This window comes from Podarcis raffonei, chromosome 7, assembly GCF_027172205.1.
Source record: "Podarcis raffonei isolate rPodRaf1 chromosome 7, rPodRaf1.pri, whole genome shotgun sequence".
NCBI lineage: Eukaryota > Metazoa > Chordata > Lepidosauria > Squamata > Lacertidae > Podarcis > Podarcis raffonei.
The window spans coordinates 35,810-50,348 of record NC_070608.1 but is presented as its reverse complement, the minus strand read 5'-3'; the positions used below and the strand labels follow the sequence as shown (position 1 = coordinate 50,348).

At 52.9% G+C, this 14,539-nt stretch overlaps 1 protein-coding gene across 8 annotated transcripts; it reads left to right on the top strand.

The window, feature by feature from the left end:
* The first annotated feature begins 336 nt into the window (after window positions 1-336).
* MAPK15 (mitogen-activated protein kinase 15) lies at window positions 337-13,883 on the top strand. Of its 8 annotated transcripts, none has more exons than XM_053394960.1 (14): window positions 339-492; window positions 680-778; window positions 1,384-1,413; window positions 5,157-5,247; window positions 6,342-6,472; window positions 6,789-6,952; window positions 8,109-8,248; window positions 8,886-8,943; window positions 9,093-9,230; window positions 9,439-9,544; window positions 10,167-10,431; window positions 11,852-12,021; window positions 12,518-12,661; window positions 13,258-13,883. In XM_053394960.1, exons 1-14 carry the CDS (start codon window positions 421-423, stop codon window positions 13,480-13,482), a joined length of 1,833 nt encoding a protein of 610 aa, XP_053250935.1. In that variant the 5' UTR covers window positions 339-420; the 3' UTR covers window positions 13,483-13,883. The 8 variants fall into 8 exon arrangements, with proteins under 8 accessions (XP_053250942.1, XP_053250941.1, XP_053250940.1 ...); XM_053394959.1 differs by having other exon boundaries at window positions 12,515-12,661; XM_053394962.1 differs by having other exon boundaries at window positions 341-492; window positions 11,867-12,021.
* Window positions 13,884-14,539: the final 656 nt, after the last annotated feature.

The window sequence follows — 14,539 nt, the reverse complement described above, 5'->3', positions numbered from 1 at the left end:
TTTGAACCCTGCTGGGCAAGCCCAAGAGGCTCAGTGGTTTAGCCCACAGCGCCACCCGCGTCCCTTACCTTTACCCCACTCTGTACAGGTCTCCGCAGAATGCTGGCGGGGGGGGGGGAGTGGTGTTCACAAGCACAAGAGCAGACGCTCAGCCGGCAAGTCGAGACTAGAGTAGGGAAGAGACCCGGACAAGAGGATGCCAGCGCGGCTGATGAGCAGCGTCAGGGGGGCGGGGCGAGAGCGGGCGTCTCGCCACGTCTACAGCGCACGCGCGAAGCGCCCTTGAGAGGCTCTCTCGACGATTGGCGCCCGCGAGGGGTCAGAGGGCGAGGGGGCGGGGAAGGACGCTGCGTCCCGCGCACGCGCTCTCCCGCCTCGGCGTTTCCATGGCAGCCGCAGCCAACGGGCCGCCGGGCGAAAATGAGCGCAGCCGCCGAAGTGGAGGAGCAGGTGGCGCGGCGCTACGAGATCAAGCGGCGCCTCGGCAAGGGGGTGCGTGGGGCGGGGGGGGGGTCGCGGCGGGCGGGGGGGTCGCGGCCTGGAGGACAAGCCCCCCTAACCCCCCCTTCTCAGCGCGGGCGGAGCCAGGAGTTCAGAGGCCCCCGTCTTCCTATTGATTAACTTGAGGGGGCTCTGCCCCCTTTGGCCACGCCTCTGACCCCCCCGCTCCCCCCCGCAGGCCTACGGGATCGTCTGGAAGGCCGTCGATCGCAAGACGGGCGCCGTCGTGGCCGTCAAGAAAATCTTCGACGCCTTCCGGAACCGGACTGACGCTCAGGTGAAGCCCCCCCCCCGGGAGACGCCCACAATTGATGGAGGCGCAGCAGGGGCTCGACTAGATGACCCCTCCGGGTCCCTTCCGGATGCTGTGAGAGAGAGAAAGGGAGAGGGAGAGACTTATCGCCATAGAGATCGGAAGGAGCTTAAGGGCAGGGGCGCCTGAGGCTCTGAGGCGGCCAGATGCAGGTGTCGCTCCAGGCAGGTCCCTGTTATGTGTGGCTTCCGCAGCCTTCAAGCACTTTATTCGGGCTGGGAGAGTCGTGTATTTTTGCCTGGGAAGCAAACCACCCTCTGAGCGAAAGTGACCAGAGGGAGTCGAGGAGGGATGAGAAGAACAGCTGCTGCAGCAGCGTTTTAGAGCTCTTTTTAACAATCCAAAGGCTCAAATAAATAATAATATATTATTATTCTTGCAGTTACTATTGTATATAGAATCGTGGTTATTATTACTAAGTGATAATAATAATCCCCAGCTTGGCAAATATGGCTGCAGGGCATAGAACATGTGGGGCATTGTGGAACGTTGATGTGCTTATTGCATGACTTTACTGGGACCCTGAGAAGCTACTCCGTCCTCAGCCAATGGTATGTGTTTCTTTTCAGAGAACCTTCCGGGAGATTATGTTCCTTCAGGTAAGCAATGACTGTCTCTTGTCTTTTGGCCCGCGCTTCTGCTTCTCCCAGAATGCCCTTTTGTCTGCGTGTCACTGGGGGCAACACTGGATTTCTGTGGCTACACATGTATTTGTTACTGGGAAATTGGAAGGGGGATGAGAGACACCCCCCATGAGCCCTGCCTCTCCACACCAGAGACAAAGAGTCTCCGCTACACAAATTTTCACTCACACAGGTACCACAGAGATATTTCCCTGCCTTTCACCTGTCAAACCAAGTTCTCTAGTGTCAAGAGAAAATAACAGCAACATATCTGCAAAGGCATTGCATCTGCAAGGGGAGCTCAGCTCAGTTTGCAGAAGGAGCCCGCGACTCCCGGCTGAGCCCCAGGTATCCAACAAAGGGAAACAGAGAAAGTGTCAATACCAAATGCCGCATTTCACTGATAAATGTATCTATGTACTGGCTCAATGGGAAAACTTTAGAAATTCATAAGAAATCACTTGTTGTAACAATCTTCTCGGTTCGAATAGCATTTAGGACCCAGGGAAGTGAGGTATAAGGGGAGGAGTGAGTGAGCCCACCATAATCCCTGAGATGTACAGTCATGTCTGCAGGGCCTTGCAAATGAGATGACTGGTGATATCCTGCCCCAAGAGCGTCAGACAGATAGCCATCTCAATCACAGTACCTACCCACCCCATAGTGGGATGAAGACAAGGGGTGTATTTGACTTGACCCAGGGACCAGGGAACTGTAAATAGTTTCCTTTGTACTGTGGTGGAGTGAGTGTGAAAGGCTGTATTTGAGTGACGGGCATGCCTGGATCTCAGGTTCTACCCAAGACTACACCTTTTATGTGACATATCTATGATGATTTGATGTGCATCCTAAGATTTATTATGGGAAACTTTGGAAAACATTGAAATACTGATGTAACCCATTGATTGAGGCTTCTGGCTGCTTCATCTTTGTATTAGTGGGAAGTCTTGTTGCAACAATAAAGATCAGGCCTACTGGCTGCTGTTTTGCTTCTATCTCCTGGCTCACGTTTCTTGCTTGTGACCCCGACCTGAACCTTAGGGAGTCAAGATTAAGCAATTGTGGGGTCCTCCATGGACTCCTTCTTACATATTAGTTTGGCTTCATGCCCCAGGTGGGAGGGAACAAGTGGGATTCTGATGCTTCGACTTGAGTGGCTACTTTTTTACTGGTGAGAATATGAAGCTGCTTTCTGCTGAGTCAGGACGTTTGTTCATCTAAACCAGCCTTTCTCAACCTGTGGGTCCCATCACCCCTAGCTAGCAAGGCCAGAGCTCAGGGATAGAATCATAGAATCATAGAGTTGGAAGAGACCACAAGGGCCATCGAGTCCAACCCCCTGCCAAGCAGGAAACACCATCAGAGCACTCCTGACATATGGTTGTCAAGCCTCTGCTTAAAGACCTCCAAAGAAGGAGAAGAATATATTGAATTTGCCATAAGCTCACAATCGCCATCTAGTGTCACATTTGTATAATGCACCTTAAACACACTTCAAACGTTATATTTGTAGCTGTAGAGCTGAGTGCAGTGTCCTGGGCAAAGGTGGTTGGGATCCCAGGGTAAATATGAGGCCCAGGTTTTTGCATGCAGTGATTATTGATTATTGTAACTCGCTCTACGCTGCCCTTGAAGCTGACCCAGAAACTCCAGCAGGTACAGAATGCCGCAACGAGGCTCCTTATGCACTGGCTCCCGATGGAGTACAGGGTCAGGTTTCAGGTGCTGGTTTTGACCTTTAAAGCCCTATGCGGCCTAGGACCCATGTACCTACGGGACTGCCTCTCCTGGTATGCCCTGTGGAGGACCTTAAGGTCCACAAATGACAACATTTTGGAGGTCCCAAGTTGCAAGGTAGTTAGACTGGTCTCAACTAGGGCCAGGGCCTTTTCAGTACTGGCCCCGACTTGGTGGAACGCTCTGTCACAAGAGACTAGGGCCCTGCGGGACTTGACATCTTTCCGCAGGGCCTGCAAGACAGAGCTGTTCCGCCTGGCCTTTGGACTGTCTGATCCTTATGTTTTCCCCTCCCCTTATGGTTTTCATCTATGGGCTACTTTTAAATGAGGCTGCATTTTAAATTGCATTTTAACCCGTATTTTAAATTGGTGTGTTCCCCTCCCCCCATTAAGTTTTTATTGTAATTTTACTGGTGTTAGCCGCCCTGAGCTCTGGCCTTGTAGTCCAACAACATCGGGGGACCCACAGGTTGAGAACCGCTGAACCCAGTAGTGCCTCTTCTGGCCGGTAGTGACTAGCTAAGGTCCAAGGCAGACATCTTTTCCAGCCTAGCCCTCTAACACCCTTTTAACTGGAGGTGCTGGGGATTGAACTCTTGAGAATGCAAAGCAGCTGCTTCGTCTCTTAGCTCAGGCTCTTAACCTTCCCTTTTGGGGAAGTGGGCGGTGACATCCATATATATATCACATTCCCCCTCCCCACTTTTCTTTTGATTTTTCTTCTCCCCTTCCTCTCTTACATATCCACACAGCAATGAATAACGCCAGGGCACACGTCCCTTCAGTTGTGCCGAATAACTGACAATTGGGAGAGAGAGAATTTGGTTCTAAGAAGCCACATGGCTGCATTCAGTCTGTGTACTGATGCCTTTGCAGTAGCTGCTGAAAAAGCTGCTTGGGGGCAGTGACAAGCATATACAAATTTGCTGCCCCTACTGATAATTTGGTATCTGTATTACCATGCTTTTTATGCTTTTGAACTAACTTTCACGTTAAACAAGTACATGATTGACTTGAGTGGTAATTAAAGCAATATACAATCATAGAATCTTAGAGTTGGAAGGGACCCAAGGGTCATCTAGTCCAACCCCCTGCAATGCAGGAACCTCACCTAAAGCATCCATGACAGGTGGTCATCCAACCTCTGTTTAGGAACTTCCAAGGAAGCAGAGTCCACAACCTCTTATGGGAGTCTGTTCCACTGCTGAGAAGCTTACTGTCAGAAAGTATTTCCAAATGTTTAGTCGGAATCTCCTTTCTTGTAACTTGAAGCCATTGGTTTGAGTCCTACCCTCCAGAGCAGGAGAAAACAAGCATGCTCCCTCTTCCATGTGACAGCCCTTAAGATATTTGAAGATGGCTATCGCATCCCTTCTCAGTGTCCTCTTTCCAGGTTAAACATACCAAGCTCCTTCAACCGTTCCTTATAAGGCTTGGCTTCTAGATCCTTGAGCATCTTGGCTGCCCTCCTCTGCACATATTCCAGCTTGTCAACATCCTTCTTAAATTGTGGTGCCCAGAATTGGACACAGTATTCTCAGAAAGGTGTCTGAAACACCCTCTGTTGTAGCTTTTCCCAACTCCTTTCATCATCCCTGATCATTGCCCAGGCTGGCTGCTATGGGAGCTGGAGTTCAACAACATCTGGAGGGCACCAGGTTGGGGAAGACCACATTACAATTGTCAAGCATATTCGCTTTGGCAGAATATTTATTACACCAAAGTTGGAGTTAGAAAACCATCTTGCTGCAGAAGAGTAACCAAGACTTGAGGAGGGCATCTTATCATGGGAACACCAGTGAGTCAGTGCCAGGCTCTTTCTCTGCAGCCGCCAGATGAGTCTTCCTGCATGCAAACAGCGACTCAACCCACAGTCCCAGTGGTGGTTTTCTGTTTAGAGTATGTTGGACTCTGCCAGCAAGCTCTGTGAAGAGTCCTCAAGAGCAGCCGCCATTGATGGGCAGGTCTTTCTTCCTGCAGGAATTTGGAGAGCATCCAAACATCATCAGACTCTTGAACGTCATTCGAGCTCAGAATGACAAGGACATCTACCTGGTTTTTGAGTCTATGGGTGAGTTTTTCCTGACTGTAACTTAGGCTTCCTTCTTGTGGAGAGGACCTTGACAATGAGGAGCAGGAAGCCAGAGTGAAAGTGCACGTTGAGCATTTTGAGTGCAGGGTAAATGCTACCAAGGCAGGGAAGTGGAGAAGGCTGAAAGCAGCTGGCCCACAGGCTTGTAAACAAACAGGCCACCAAGGCCAAAGGGGGAGATGCCAAAAGGAATCATAGAATCATAGAGTTGGAAGAGACCACAAGGGCCATCGAGTCCAACCCCCTGCCAAGCAGGAAACAGGCACTGCAGAGTCTGTGCTAAGTGTCTGTGTGTGCAACTCAGTCTCGCATGCTGAGGGGAGCTGTCGCTCTGGTGAGCCCTTCAATCAGTGGCTCTTTGCTACACACATGAATAGCTAGGAAACAGCTATGTCTGGTGCAAGTATAGTAGCAGCATGGTGGGGGTGTTGGAGTAAACATGGTTAGGGGGCATAAACATCCTGTTACTGGCTATCCATAAGTTATACCTGGGGTGGGGGGAGACCCGTGGATGGTTTACAGGGGGTCCTAATGGATGACCTCTCACAAGGGGGAAGCAGGGGGAGTGTGGCCCTGTTGCCACTGTTGGATCTCTCAGTGGCCTTTGATGCCATTGACCGCAATACCTCCTGGCATTCCTCCCTGGATTGAGAGCTGGAGGCACTGCTTTACAGTGGTTCTACTCCTACCTGCATGGCTAGTCTAGGAGAGCCGCCTTGGGACATTGTGTATATACCTCCCAACACCTTAGCTGTGCAGTGCCACAGGGCCCTATTTTATCCCCAATGCTATTTAACATCTTCATGAAGGCGTTGGAAGTTGGGGCACAGGGTCATCACTACACTGATGACACCCAACTCCATTTTGCTGTTAAATCTGCTCACAGGTTGTCATTCAGAGTCCTGGGTTAAGCTCTGAGATATTTGTGACCCTCTTAGCTGAAACTTTTGGGGTAGTCCTTGCAGGCCTGGGTTTGGAGGCAGTCTAGCAGAAGGGCCAGGGTTTGTGGTCTTGGGCTGAATGGTCAAGGCAGTGCCAGGCACCCACTGCTTCTCTGCTGTTCCCCGTTTCAGAGACCGACTTGCATGCGGTGATCAAGAAGGGAAATTTACTGAAAGATATTCATAAGTGTTACATCCTGTATCAGCTGTTAAAAGCCACCAAATTCATCCACTCCGGAAACGTCATTCATAGGGACCAGAAGGTACATGTGTGGGGAGGACTTGGGCTCCAGCCATACGTTGAATTAAAGGGGGGTCTCCCTCGTTCCATTTTCTCTTTTATTACATTATTACACCTCCTTCCAAACAGCTCAGGATTCATACTTGGTTCTTTCTTTGCCTGTGACGTAGGTTGGTTTGAGAGAGAGTAACTGGCTCTGGATCACCCAGTGCATTCCCTGGGCAAGCAGGCATTGAACTTGGGTATCCCTGCTTGTAACCTAGGACTCTAACCACCACACAGACAGGATGGCTGATTCTTGTGTTCTTTCACTCCCCTGATACCTTTTCCACATGCAGCCTTCAAACATCCTGCTGGATGCAGACTGCTTTGTCAAGTTGTGTGACTTTGGACTGGCCCGTTCCCTGTGTCAGATCCACCAGGATCACGACAGCCCTGCCCTGACGGAGTATGTTGCTACTCGCTGGTACCGGGCCCCTGAGATTCTGCTTTCCTCTCACAGGTAAGGAGGGTGCCTCAGGAGCCTCGGAGAGGCTGAGGAGCTTGAGTCTGTGGCTGCTATTCACAGCCTCCCATCCTCACTTCCTCGCCTTTGAGACAGGTGAGGCTGTGCAGGGACTGGGCTGATGCCTGGAGGCAGCGATAGGCAGGCAGGCTGGCTGAGGGCCAACAGATAGAAGCTGAATCTTGGCAAGGCAATGGGAGTGGGGGGTCCTGTGTCAGGGAGTTGGGGAGCCAGCCTGTTCTCAATGGAGCTGCCCACTCCTGAAGTAGCAGCGTGGTGGCTTGGCAGTCCGCCTTGGTCTGGATTTGCCACTGTTGCTCCTCCTGGGTTGAGCTGCCTTTGCCACGCTCTGGTGACCCCTCAGCCGGACTCTTGTCATGCTGGGTGCAATGTGCTGTTGCTGGCTTTGCAGGTGGCATGCCAATCCAGAGCCATGGCACCTCCCCTTGGGGAGCTGAGCTGGCTGCCTGCTTGCTGTTGGCTCCACATGAGTGTGTTAGTCCCAAAGCAAGAGGACCCAAGTCCCTAGAAGTCAGTCTGTTCTCACATTTGCCCTGCCAGGCCTTGCAGTTGGTGGGGCAGGCCATTCAGATGTCCCGTCAATGGGCGTGGCTTGGTGCCCAGTGGTGGTGGACCAGGCCTTCTCTGCAGTGCCCTGACCAGAGGAACTCCCTCCCTCATGGAGATGGTGACCCCCCCCCCACCTCCCATCTGTCAGAAGGTGAATGAAAATGCTCTTCTTCACACCAGCTTTGGGGTGAGGACTGTGGAAGGAACATTACAATTAAAGTGTAGCTGAACTGCTTTAATTCTTGAACAGTTTTACTGCTTTTGATTTTATATGTTGCTTCATGATCTTTTGTGCTTTGCCCTGATGAAAGGTGGTCTAGAAAAACAATGAAATACATTTCTTCCTCTGGGGGCACTAGTGGCATTGGGGTGCCAGTCCCAAGGGACACTGGCAGGTCCAGATCCAGCCCCAAAGTATCCCTTGTTTGGTGGGGGCCTGAAGTGAGCAACTTTTGCCAGTACACAAACACCAGGGAATAGGAGTGATGTGGAAGGAAGAATCAAGCACCTCTTCAGGGCACCAGGAGCCCTTGGATGTCTGACTCTTGAGGCCCAACATGGATGTCTTCTTCCTTGCTTGCAGCTACACGAAGGGTGTGGACATGTGGAGCCTGGGCTGCATCTTGGGCGAGATGCTCCTGGGGAAGCCTCTCTTCCCTGGCACATCCACAGTCAACCAACTAGAGCAGATTCTGCGTGTTGTTCCTGCTCCCTCCCCAGAAGGTGAGAAGGTTTTGCGGAGGAGGAGAGCCAGCTCAAGGAAAGGGGGACCTTTGGAAGTTCTGTGGGTGCTGCAGAGAGTGTGGCAAAGGAGTGAAAAGGTGCCCAGCCCCCTTTCCGGCTGCAGCTACAGAGCTATACTTTTAAGCCAGCACCAAAAGAACTCAGCTCCATGTGGGACTGCCTTTGGGGCTGCTGGTGCAAAATGTAATGGCTAGACTGCTGATGGGGAGATCTGGTTGAGAGCATGTGACACCCTTGTTAAAAGAGCTGCACGGGCTGCCCATCTGCTACCCAGGGATTCAAGGTCCCTGAAGTACTTGGGTCCAGGGTGCCTCAGGCATCGCCTGAACCCTTAGAACCCAGCTCAGTCACTGAGATCATATGCAGGAACATCTGTGGTCATTCCATGAATTGGTGAGGCTAATTTTACAACATCTGTGTCATTGGCCCAGTCCTGAGGGGCTGGTTGCCTCCCAGGGCCCACCTCTGCAGCCCTGCCCTCCTGCTGCTGCACTGTGTGTGGTGTTCCGCTGGGAAGGAGGGAGAGAGAGAGCAGAGGACAGGTGAGCGGCACTTCCCTGGCTGAAGCGCCTGCCTCCTGTCCTGGTGAGGTTGACTGACTGCCTTGCTGTTGCAGATGTGGCCGCCTTCCACTCCGACTACAGAGCCTCCATTATCGGCCGACTGAGCTGCCAGTGAGTGTCTTGTCCTTCCCTCCCATTGGGGGGGGGGGCTTGAGCAGCCAGTTGCTCACGGTCCTGCTGAGAACATGCCCTCCAGGGCTGGGTGGGGTGGTCTGTCTGTGGCTTGCAGGTGGGGAGCTGTGCCTTTTCTCCAACTGCAGGCCACAGGTGGCTTTTGAGGAGCTTCTGCCTACCTCCACCCCCACCCAAGCCCTGGACCTTCTGAAACGGCTCCTGGTATTCAACCCTGAGAAGCGACTGACAGCGGAACAGGCATTGGAGCACCCCTACGTGCGACGGTGAGTGTCTTGAGGACTGGGTTGCAGTGGAGGCATCTTGGCCTGTGCTGGGTGGGGGGTTGCCCATCTTCTGAAGGGTCAGACAGACATGCTTGGGCAAGTTGCAGCCCATGGACCAGCTGGTCAGATCCTGGTGCTTGGCTAAGGGCCAGCATCTGTCCTTGGTGCCAGCCGAAGGATCTTGTCTCACTCCATGTGCTCTTGGCAGGTTCCACTGCCCCAGCAAAGAGCCTGCTCTTGACTACAGTGTGGTCCTCCCCCTGGATGATGACGTGCAGCTCTCTGTGGCTGAGTATCGCAATAAGCTCTATGAGGTAAGACTCCTCGTGCACCCCCAAGACTGAATGGGCTGCTGGCTCCCTTGACCTGTGGTCACCACGGCATCCTCCAAAGGGACTTGGGTGGGTAACTACGGTGCATGCCAACATTGTGCATGGCTTTTCTGGCATGTGCAGCCTCTGCTGAGTCTCCAGCAGAAAGGAGTTGTTCCAAGGGTTGAGGGGCAGCCACTGAGAAGGCCTCCTGCAGGTCCGCCTCTGTGCTTAGCCCCAGCAGGTCAGGGGGTGGAAATGAGCCTAGGGCACTTTGGCCCATCTAGCTGCCTACCCTGACAGGCCCCATCACCTGTCTTCTTCCTGGACCTTTGCAGCTGAGGTGAAGCATGCACCAGACCTTTTCTTCCTCTTGCTTAAACCTGCTTGAACTGGTCTTTTCCTGCCACAAGTTTCTTCTGCTCAATATTCCTAGCATCACATGAGTTGGGAGAAATCCAGGTCATCTAGGCTGTCCCCTCTCTGCTCAGTGGAATGGTTGCCTGTCCTCTCCTTAAGTATTTCCACTGCCAATGCATTTCTGTACCTGCCATCCAGCAAAAGAAAATTCTTAACTGCTCTTGCCATACTGGTGATTTGAAACCTGATCAGATCTTCTTTGCAGATGATCTTGGAAAGGAAGGCCAGGAACCGCCACCCTCAGAAGCATCAGCAGCCCCAAAATGAGAACCTCCAGCCCAGTCCCCCTCCCAAAACACGCTGTGAGGCACAAGGGGTGTCACCGCCCCTCCCATCAAGGGGCTCCCCCCAGTTGTTGGCACCTTGTGAAGCTTCCCAGCAAAGGGCAAAGGAGACCAGGAGCCTTGGCCGCCTCAGGCCAGGGATCACACACCCCCTGTGCAGTCCCGCCAGCCACATGACCAGCCACGGTAGGTGTCCCCTTGCAACTGTGCCTTTGGCTGGGGTGAATGGGAAGGACACAGTGCCCCAGAGCACCTTCCTCCGACTTGTGAGGCTGGCCAGCCTCTTGTGAGATCCCTGAGAGAGGCGGGTGGAGAGGTGGAGGACTGTGGGGCTCCAGCCGTCCCCAGCCAGCTTCCACCACGAGGTTGTGCTTGAAAAGCCTCCAGCCGCAGGGTTTCTGTGCGGCCAGGAAATAGAGGAGGGCAGCTGAGCGGTGTCCCAGGACTCCCACTAGTCAAAGGCTATTGAGGGAGGAATTTGTCATACGTTGTCATACGTGTGTCATACTTGTGGAGGAAAACCTTAAACACGTTGCAGAGTTGCCCAAAATAGACCAGAGGCACTAGTACTTCATTCAGCAGGGCTTTCCTTGTGCTGAAGGCAAATGTAGCGTAATGGTTATCAAATCCAATACAATCAGGATTGGCTCAGTCCATGCAAAATCCAGTTGCAGCATTTATAAACTTAGCTCATAATAAGACTAAACCTTAGCACTAAGCATCCTATGTACAGAAACAGAAACACCACACCAGAAAGAAGAGAGAGAGAAGAGAAAAGAAGAGTAAAACCCTTCTGGCCTATATTTATAGTCAGCATGACCTTAATTGGAAGAGAACTAATTCAAAGCAGCTGTACTCAGCTTCTCTGAAGGTATAACCCAAACAATCATTAACCCTTCTGCCTCTTCTTCTCACACACAGAGAAGCTTCTAGTAGCTTCTAGAATTAATCAGAATACAAAAAAGGAAAGATCTTTACAAATGAGATCAATACTTTCTGCACTAAGAAATGCAAACTGACAGAATTGGCTTGCCTTCTAGGACAGGAAAGGCTCACTGGAAGGAGGAGACCAGGAGCAGGGGGTGCCTGGGGGGGTGTGCAAAAAGAACACCTGCACCTCAGGAAGCCTTGCCCTTGTCCTGTCTGGGCATCTCTAGTGCCAGGAGAAGCTCGGGGTGGGCGTTCTGGCAGGACAGGCTGTGATGAGTTTATTGGCAGGCTTTATCTTGTCCTTTTATTCTGTTTAGTGTAATAATTCAATTGTGTGTATGTTAGCAGAGTGCAAATTTTAAAAGTGAAATAATGCTATAGGGATTTCCCCACTGGCTTGGCTTTCTGGGTTGCCTGATCTGCCTTACAAAGATCTTGGGGTTCCTGCTGACCACCAAGACACCCCATCTTTCCTCTGCCAGTCCAGGAAGGACCTTTGTTCAGGCTTGCTCAGAATAATTTGCTTGGATGCCATCATGCTTTGCCAAAATAGCATAGGTGGTGCCCAATGGAGAACCAAGAGAGGAGCCTCCCCAGTCCCCGGTGGATCATTCCAGTCTGCCTGGGGCACTGAGCCTTCTCTGTGGCCTTTTCCTTCCTGAGTGTTGTGATTCAGGCTCTCTCATTTCAGCACATAGCCTGGCTCCCAGCAACATGGCCAGGAATCGCTCTGCACCACTCCTGCAGCAGCCGGCTGCTGCCCTCAGCCAGAAAGTGGGGAAGCAGGCGCTCGCCGTACCAGCCAGCAGCCCACCCCCTGCAGCAGCTCCTCAGACTATCCATGGTGTGAGTAACTTGGTTGTTATCTTCCTCTTCTTCCAGTGCGCAGCCCCTTCAGAGCAGGCGGCCAGCTGGCCAGCTGCAGGAGCCACGCACAAAGCAGCTCTCCAGCAACACTGACGCTCCAGCTGCTGCAGAATGAGCCCACCTGCCTCCCTCTCTCCCCCACCCCACCCCTACCACGCTAGGGAGGCAAGGGAGATGCAATGAGGTCTCCGCCTCTTGGGCTCACTGCCTCCTAAATGCCAAGCCGCTTCTCCAAAGCCCTTCTGCTCCATCCCCTTCTGCCCCAGCACACGGCCCCACCTGCAGCATGGGGGTCATGAAGCATCTCTGCCTTGAGGCAGGAGGGTGTATGGGTGGCGAGGGGCAGCTTGATCCTTTCTCAGTGATGGCCGTTGTTGTGGGAAATCTCCTCCCAGTTGCTGCAGCTGCTTTGCTTCCCCCTTCTCTACTCTTGAGTCAGGCAGGGTTCAGACTCCGCTTTGCTTTGCTTCAGCAGGTGCCCAAAGGCCTGGAGGTGGGGAGAGGCCAGGCAGCCTCCTTCCCCAGGCCCCTTTCACTGTGTGCTCAAGCCCAGGAGGCGGCTCTTCACCACCACCTGATGAGGAAGGAGGGCTCCCCCAGGAAGGCGGCTGCTGGCCTGGTGAGTGAAATGGAGCCTCTTTCCTGCCCTCCCAACACTTCGTTCCTGGCTTGGGGTCCTTGTGTGAAAGGAGCCACTAGACCAGGAGCTCAACCAGCCAGGTGGGCTGCAGGTGGAGTGGGCAGTCAGGGTGGGCTACAGGTGGATCTGGGGAAAGGCTGCAAGTTGATTCTTGATGGCTTCTAAGGCTGGGAGAGCTTTGTGCAAAGCAGGCAGGGGTGAGGAGCTGAAGAAGGCAGACTATGCGCCTCTACGTGGGGAGACTGGGTTGCGATGGACTAGGTTTCTCTGGTCTGGCAGGAAGGCAGAGGAGGGAGGCAGCAACCGGTTTGACAGGTCTGGGACTCCAGCCGTGACCGTGGCTGCAGCTGACTCCTCTGAGACTGGGCTGCTTATAAGGTGCAGCTGTCTGGCCAGCTCCAGCTCTCCTGTCCAAGACTGGCCAGGAAGCAAAGGGGCTGAGTCTTGGGAGCCGCCGGGTTCAGCTCAGACCTTTCCAGTTGTCCCAAATGGTATGTTGAGGGATGCTCCCCGTCCCACCAAGTGTTCCTGCTCCCATCTGCGGTGCCCCCACATCTCTCCTGTCTCTTTTGCAGAATCCAGGGAGCTCCGAGGTCCACAGCAGGGAAGCTCGCTCATTTCTTAAGCCCAGTAAGAAGATGTTCCGGGCTACAGCAAACGTGGGAATGGCTGGGGACCCAAAGGCCTGCCTGGGCAGTTACTCCCAGTCCTATGGGACCATCTGCAAGTCTGCTCTTCAGAGTCTGCCTGTATCAGACACTGGCCAGCAGGCAATAGACCACAACACCCAGCAGCTTTGACCTTCCCAGCCCAGCTCAGCCTGCTCCCAAACTGCAGAGCCAATCCTGCAACTGCCCAGGGCCTGAAAGGTGGAGGGAGGGAAGACGGGCAACCGCCTACCCTGCCACTCAGGACAGTTGAGCAGGGTGCTCTTGCTGCAGCACAGTCTCTGCTCCCCTGACTAAGACCTGCTTCTCTTCCCCATTTCACGCCCTGGGTGTAAAACCACTCTGGGAACCACCAGAGACAGAGAAAGTGCTGGCTGAGACCCCTGACCCTCCTCCCTGTGTGCCTTTGGGGTCCTGGGCCACCTGCCAACTCCTTTCTGCACTCTCCTCTCTGTGCCCATGGCTACAGCCTGTGGACTTATCCTTGTAAGGGTTTTTAATAAAAGGAGTCTTTTAAAAACATCTTAAAATAATCCATGAGAAAGGACTCTTTCTTGGTTATCTGCTGTAGAGGGGAATAAATACAATAATTTTGATTTCTGCTCTAAGGCTGAACAGCTGGAGCTGTCCCCACCCCCACCCCACCCCGCCTGCAGCATTTCTGGGTGTTGGTGCATCTGGATTCTGAACTGCTTGAGTGTGTGCAGAGGGACAATGTCCAGGAAAAAAACATGCCCCAATAGTGAACCACAAACTTCCCACAGGAAATCAACTGCTCCTCCATTACACTGAATTTTCTTTTTAATTGTTAGCTGTTTGGTTATTATTTTAATAGAAAAGCAAGGTACAAGTAATTCAGCTAAACTGAGTGTGCCCAAGGTGTTTTGCAATCTCATGGGATGGGGTCAGACTGGCATCTGGGTGTTACCTCCGCCCCCCCCCCCCCGTCGTCTTAGGCCCAGGCTGAGCCAGATGCCACTGCCTTGCTCCCAGCCCCCTGACTAACCCAGGGGCTTCTACTGCTTGGGGCTGAGGCCAGGCTCTTTAGGAAACGAGCTGCTGCACTGGGAAACTTGGGGGGCTGTCAAAATGAGACCTGGAAGGGTTTGCACCTGGCACTTTTAGGCTGCAATCCTACAACACCCTTCTGTGCACATTGAGACCTGCATTTAAGGAGAGAGGCCTGGGC